At 36.0% G+C, this 7,232-nt stretch overlaps 1 protein-coding gene across 1 annotated transcript; it reads right to left on the bottom strand.

The window, feature by feature from the left end:
• Positions 1 to 234: 234 nt before the first annotated feature.
• LOC130976650 (cell division cycle protein 27 homolog B) lies at positions 235 to 7,132 on the bottom strand. Its single transcript, XM_057901563.1, has 16 exons — positions 6,905 to 7,132; positions 5,816 to 5,888; positions 5,513 to 5,622; positions 5,334 to 5,380; positions 5,095 to 5,192; positions 4,492 to 4,796; positions 4,091 to 4,246; positions 3,599 to 3,806; positions 3,119 to 3,345; positions 2,913 to 2,978; positions 2,591 to 2,710; positions 2,393 to 2,469; positions 1,792 to 1,911; positions 1,459 to 1,678; positions 1,064 to 1,345; positions 235 to 919 (listed from the first exon to the last, which is right to left on the bottom strand). The coding sequence occupies exons 1-16, from the start codon at positions 7,007 to 7,009 to the stop codon at positions 869 to 871; spliced, it is 2,265 nt and encodes a 754-aa protein (XP_057757546.1). The 5' UTR covers positions 7,010 to 7,132; the 3' UTR covers positions 235 to 868.
• Positions 7,133 to 7,232: the final 100 nt, after the last annotated feature.

Below are 7,232 nucleotides of genomic sequence, written 5' to 3'. Positions count from 1 at the left end.
TCAAATCTTTTTATATCTAAATCGAATACTTTAAAATTTATTTTCTTCAAAAAACCGAGTAATTTAATTTTACAATAAAAAATATCTATTACCCATTTTTTAACGAATTTTTTTTTATAAAAGACTAGTTTATCTAATGTATGCTAGATTATTTTTTTTATAGTATCTATCTATCAATCCAATATATTAAAAACTAATATGCCGTAATTCTAAATTCTATTTAAAAATTTATCTCAAATAAATTACTGCACCCACAAAACAAAACAAGAGTTAAACTTTGACGTTTGCTTAAAATGGACAAGTGAACTGACTCCTTAACAAACCCATTGGTTTGTAAAAATGTTATGCCACTTCAGAATCAGTTCTCATTTGGTGCATGAAGCTGTTATTTTTGTCATCTTTTAAATAAAATATTTAATTGATGAGAAGACACTATTTTTGCATGTGTTTTTGTGGGGTTGGCTGAGTTGCAGTTAGGAAACGAGAAAAATAATGAGCAATTCGACAGATCAAGTGATGTTAGGAGAGGCCACATACTAAGAGCCATGGATTTAAGAACAAATGAATGGGTTAACTAATGATACATTTTTATGTACTTTCCCCTGAACACAACTAATGATACAAGTATGGCAGCTTCTTTGGTAACTTGGTTACATCACATCCTCTTCCTATTAGCTTGTGTTGCAAAATCAGGTCACTCTCCTACAAATCCGCCAAAGCGCGCCGACGCGGCGCGAATTCTCGCTCAGCTGTTGGTACTGCTTCTATACACAATCAGCCAAAAGCACAAGCAGAGGCCAATCCTCATGACCAAGGATTCAGATGAGGATAACTTGCATTAACATCAGCAATTATGAGCTTCACATTGCTATAAGTTGTCTTCAATCTCATCCGGAACATGCAATTTCTCGATGGCAGCCTGATAGATGAAATGAATATGCAGTTGCATCATCAAATATACATATATAAGTTGCAATTTTTTCTAGTAGAAAGATAAGTAAATTGTGAAAATTGTTGATGAGTTTAGTGCAAAACAATTGTTCTTTCTTCTAAATTAAATCACCTTAATTGCAGCAGCATCTGTAGCAGATGGTTTCAAATCCAAAGAAATACCATAATGAAGCATGGCTTTCTCATGCATGTTACGCCTTTTATAGATCCTCCCCATCAAAGCATAGACACTACTTTCTCGGGGAGCATACTCTTTAAGTTCCTCTAGAACTTCCAAAGCCTCATCAAAATTTTCCAAGCTCATTAGTATATTAGCCTTCTGATACATTGGAAGAGGATTTTTCTTATCTGCTAAGATAGCCTTCTCCATTACCGCTAGTGCTTCCTCACTCCTCTGTCATATGATACAAGCATACCAAAGTTTCAGAATGCTGGTTGCAAAAGACAAGTACAAGCATAGAAAATGTAGTCAACTACTATATTCAGCGTATATAACAAGCAATCGACCTTTAAAGCATGCAAAGCTGTGCCAAGGTATGACATTATAACCGATGAGCGTGGATTAATTTGGAAAGCCATCCGAAAAAAATGCTCAGAGAACTCAAACTTCTCTTGGCGAAGATATACCATTCCAAGTCCATACCATGCATTATAATGTCTTGCATCAACCCTAAGTGCACTCTGATAGCTCTTAATTCCATTCTCAAAATCTTCTAATGCAACATATCTGTAAGTACCAAGTAGAAATGATTAAAACTTAGAAGACCTTAGGAAGTTGCCGAAGATACACTCAATCACACGGATAGTCATATGTAGTAAACAAAATGAGCATGTACGTACTCATGTCCACAAAGGGTGTGTGCATATGCGAATCTGGGATTTAGTTGAACAGCTCGCTGAAAGTTCTTAAGTGCAGTTTCATGATCTTTTTGCAGGCTGTAACAATTACCCATGGCACACCTACCAGAATATTTTAAAAATAATAATAATTAAAAAAAATTAGCATAAATCATAATAACTAAAATGGAACACCCAAATATAGCAGAAGCTACTATAAAACTTTTCAATTCTCAACATGTAATTTCCAAAAGCTCACTCATGTGGTTAAATGGTAGATAACGCTGTGATGGTAAATATTTTTATGAATTGAAAGGCTTCAAAGAACAGAGAGCTCAAATTAGACAGAGAAGTGAAATACAGGGACTATGGAATGACCTTATACCTCATATATCATATATGCCAGGAATATGATATCAGCCCAAAAATAAATGCATTTATTTTCAATAAAAGTTACTGTTTTTATTCACAGCAAATGCAGCAACATGTATGCATGCATGTGACAGATTTGGGCCTTCCGACAAAGCGAAGAAGGAAAATCGCAAGTGGAAATGACTCCTAATGGGGATAAAAACAATCACAAAAATGTTTCAGACAAGCCTACCAAGTCTGCGGAGCTAAGCGGTCAGTTGATATCAATTCCTGAGCCAAGTAACTTAGCTTCATATCTTCCTTTAGATGCTGCATATAGATAACAGGATTATGGTCAAACAGTAAGCATGCTGATTTACATTTATAGTTTTCACTTGAAATGGAAGGACTAGTACTAGTAGTAATAATAATAACAATAATATAGACTCACATAAAGAACCGTGGAGTACACATCCATTCCTTCCAAACTATAAGGCGTACTCTGACGTGCAAGACTAAATGCCCGATCAGCTTCTAAATAATCAACTAATTCAAAGTGCGCTTTTCCAACCTGCATTAACAGATATTGAAGCATGCAAATAACTGAGATTCACCTGTCAAGATTCGCCAGCCTAAGAACCATTCGAGAATACAATTGCCAAACATAAGGAAATGACTATATGAAGCAAGAAGTTGGAATATTAACCAGGAATTCCTATGGAAGGTCGCCCGCAGGCGCCGGTGGGGGGGCAGGGGGGAGGAATCAAAATTACCTGGGAAAGAACCCAGCCAGTATGGTAATGCTTAGGTGGAACTTTAAGATAGGCATCCAGTGCATCCTGTTTCACCAATAATAGAATCAAGGACAAGGAGCTTGTCATTGTTTTTCCTTTTCTCAAATCCCTAATACGAAATACTAATGAATAAATAAATATAAAAGCGTAAATGATATCCTGCTTTCTCCAGAAATAATTAATACCTGGCACCTATACAAGCAGGAAAGTCTATAGGCGTCACCAAGATCTCTTAAAAGGGTCAATGCTTCTGAAGCACCAGTGATGACCTTGGAGCTGCTCATTAACTGTCCACCAACTGAAAAATTGGCTTCTTCTTGTTCTTGGGATTTAGTTTCAACGGCAGGCGAGGAAGTAGAAGTTGTTGATGTAACATTTAAACGAGAATCATCAAGAACTTCATTACGAACCCCTGAACATCATTGCCATATTAAATACCAAAAACCAGAACGAACTAGCATCCAGGAAAACCATCACTGGCTGACTTTACCCTCTTATAATACTTTTAAGAAAGTAGAATAATTGATGAAACAAATATGAACTCTTCAGCCATGATAACACATAATAAACAAATGGCTTAACTATCACCGCACAAAAAGTAATATTTATATAAGAAAAGAATAACAATACAAACAGACAGTGCCATACATAAACCTAATCATCACCTTCATCAATGTTTTCATTGGCCCATCCCTGTCCCTTACGAACTATCATGCTACGGAATGCCATAGAGCTAAGCTTTGACCCACCAAGATACTTAGAAGAAATAGACGTTCCATTTCCAGTTACTGATGCATTAGAGTTAGCATTTGCATCACCAGAGAGTCTTGAACTTCGTCGAGGACCAGAATCAGAAAATAATCTACCAGAAATCTGGCACAATAATTCAGAAAGCATTTAAAATTTTCTTCAAACTACACGATATATCAATAAACTAAATGATCAAGCAAATAAACAAATTGTAGATACACTAGAAGTTTATGTTATAATACTTGAAGTAGTTCATATAAACCAGAAAGTGCAATGACCTATAAGAAATAACAAGCTTATCACGAAGCCTTTCAGGATCATTCATAGACCAATAAACAAAATGTATAACATCATTTAGTAATGCAAAACTAGTAGACAATAAAGCCATAGGAATTAGACCCCCCAACCTTCCGTATCTTTCCTTCATCCATAACCTTTCTTCGTGGGGCTTGAATAGTAGAGTTCACTGTCGATTTAGGAGAACTTTCAGCAGCACCGGTACTCAGATTTGGGCCATTTGGCTGCACATTCCTACACAAAGGGGGTGGAGCAACATTTGACAGCTGCAAAGAGGTGAACCAAAAATGTCAACATTTTGAAAAGAAAGATGGACATCAAGGCACATTCAGTAGACCAAGGATGTAACTGCCATTTAGGGACCCATGGGCCACATTTTATCAACATTTCTGTATTTATATAATCATTTCAAAATTCCAGAAATTATGACATGATCAGTTGACAATTTAGCTTATCCACAATTTCTAAAAGCACATTAAGATGCATATAGTATGGAATCAGACTTAATTACCTGTGCAATTACTGGAGATGGAGTGTTATAAAATGATATGTTAGAGAGGCTACTATTAATGGGTTGACTAGCAGTTCCCCCAAAAACAGATGCTCCATTATGAGTTCCAGGAATATCCTTTAGGCCTTGCATGTGTTTTGGTTGCCTTGGACTTGCATCATCTGAGACACAATGTCTGGAGTCAACTAGATTACTATCCTCAGCAGATGATTGTGACCTTGGAGAGGTGGAACAACTTAAGTATTGCCTTTGTACGCAAACAGCAGCAGCTTCACCAAAAACTGAAGATGCTTCTTCAGCAGCACCTAAGGATTACGGAAGAAAAGAAAAAGGGTGTAATGATCATCATATTCACAGCAATATAAGGAAAGAATGCTTGGGTTTACATTAAACTTCTTGAGCCTTAATTTTAACACAGAACATATGTTTGCTTTGCTTCAAGCTGCTCATTTCATAGGATCAACATATACTCATCTCAGTGAGAAAAGCATAACTATATAGCTTAGAAAGCAGATCCAAAAACTAAACAGCTTGGCTTCTACAATCAGTTAATTAAATATGTCCAGTGAGCATCAGCAATCAGGTCAATATCATTTTACGGACCTAATGTGCACAATTCCTCATATGCAGACCACATTAAAGGATCCATTGATAATGCCTGCTTAAAGTGATCTATGGCACTTTTCCTTCTGTCAGTGTATCTGAAAAAGCAGCACAACAATCAAAAAAGAATATAGATGAATAAATTCATCAAATGTGTGTGAATGTGTGTCTGTGTGTAAAAATAGGAAGCAAATTTCAGAAAAACAAATTAACAATTGATAGGAAAACTGATCATCAACCTGTAAATAAGCCCTAACAGATAATGACCAGCTGCACCATTTGGAACCTATATATTAAGGAAAGAAACAAAACCAAAGAGTCAATCAACTTCTACCAAATTTATCAACAAATTGTAAAAAAAAAAATAAAAGAAGAAGCATGTCAATGCGAAAAAACATTCTAAATTATCTGACTTTACCTCTGCACTAGGCTCATTAGCAGGACATAATGCTGCTTCTGCTTCACTTAGAAGATCCATCTGAAAGCATGATATTGCAAACAAGTATCGGGATTGAGCCATTTGTGTTCCTTCAAGCAATAAAGACAAAGAATAGCAAGTGAGACATAATAAGAAGCACTGTTATGAGCGAATAGCAAACAATGGGGGAACATTGAAAAGAAAATCCACAAAATAGAATGCCAATGGAGACAACTAAAACTAAAAGGAATAAGAATGCAACTCCAAGCCAGGTTGGCACAAAAGATATTGTATCAAACATACCTTTTAAGACGGAGTATGCAGAATAAGCTTGATTATTCTGCAAATAACACCCAGCCAACAATTGAAGATTTGCCTGCACAGTATAAAAGAAAATATGATCATAACACTGCTAGAAAGAGAGTAAAAGATACCCTTCAGAAAGTCATGCTGAATACTCAACCAACGAAAGTAATGTTGGTTCGACAAGTCTGACATCTCATTACATATCTTAGACACCACAAATAAGAAGGTTCCACAACAAATAAAAAAATACTAAGCCTAAACATATAATACATTACTAAAACAAAGCATGAACTTCATACTGACATTTTTTTTTAAGTTGCTGTTTCTGCTGAACAGCAAACATTTTGTGAACAAAACTATTTGCAGAAGTACCAGGATTTTGTCGCACACGAGACTATATAATCATAAGGGCATGACAGCATAATGCCTAATCCTTAGCCCAAAAAACCCTTTAAAAAACAGCTTCATTTATGACCAACCAAAATACCGAAATTTCTATAATAAGTTCCATTTAGTAAACATAAAATCCCTCTGTAACCGCACTGTGCACATAAGCAATATACCCAAAAAAAAATTAAGCTTTTCTTATAACAAAACAAGACTTATAGGAGGCAAAACTATCATACATTGTTCACTGTACAGTAGAGAAACAAAGCTTGAAAAGCAATCTACCAGTACTAGCCTAATTTAATCATATGAGAGCACTCAGTTACTCACTACAGTGAACAAAAGATTATGCAACCCAGATATACCACGAAGCTAAGTTTTATTTATTTTTTAGTCGAATCCAAATCCACCAAAATAAACTACGATAGAAGAAACTAAGAAAAGGAACTTGAATCGAATAGCTGGTTCGTAAACCAGAACCAATCAGTCTCTGCAGAGAAGGAAACAGAAGCAGCGAGAATAGCTCGCCGAGAAACAGCATGAAGTTCTTGCGGAGCTTAAAAAGGAACCAGGATTAAATTTAGCTCTTCTAAATTTTCCCATGGTTTCTCAGGAACCAAACAGAAAACTTTTTAAGGAAAAAGGGAAAAAGAAGAAGAAAAATTTTGAATTTAGAGAGAGAAAGAGAGAGAGAGAGACCTCAGTGGGGAACTCAGCGCAGAGACGGTGGCAGAGGAAGATGGCGTTGGAGTGCATGAAATGGCGGAGGCTCTTCTGCACGCAATCTACGAGTATGGCTTCCATGGATTCGTTGTTGGTGGTGGATCCTTCCTTCTTTCTTCTTCAAAATTCGATTTTTGATTCAGAAGAATGGAGAGAATAGGAAAGAGGAAAAAAGAGGGGTTTTTGGTTTAGTTTGGTTCTATTGTTCTCAATTGAAATTTAAAGGTTTTTTTTGTTAGTATTTATTTTTGGGGCAATTTGGGATTGGCACGTGATGAGTTCTTCTATTTCAAATTGGGTCACG

The sequence above is a fragment of the Arachis stenosperma genome, chromosome 4, assembly GCF_014773155.1.
Source record: "Arachis stenosperma cultivar V10309 chromosome 4, arast.V10309.gnm1.PFL2, whole genome shotgun sequence".
Lineage (NCBI taxonomy): Eukaryota > Viridiplantae > Streptophyta > Magnoliopsida > Fabales > Fabaceae > Arachis > Arachis stenosperma.
The sequence above is the reverse complement of the archived record's forward strand: the minus strand, read 5'-3'. Positions and strand labels throughout refer to the sequence as shown.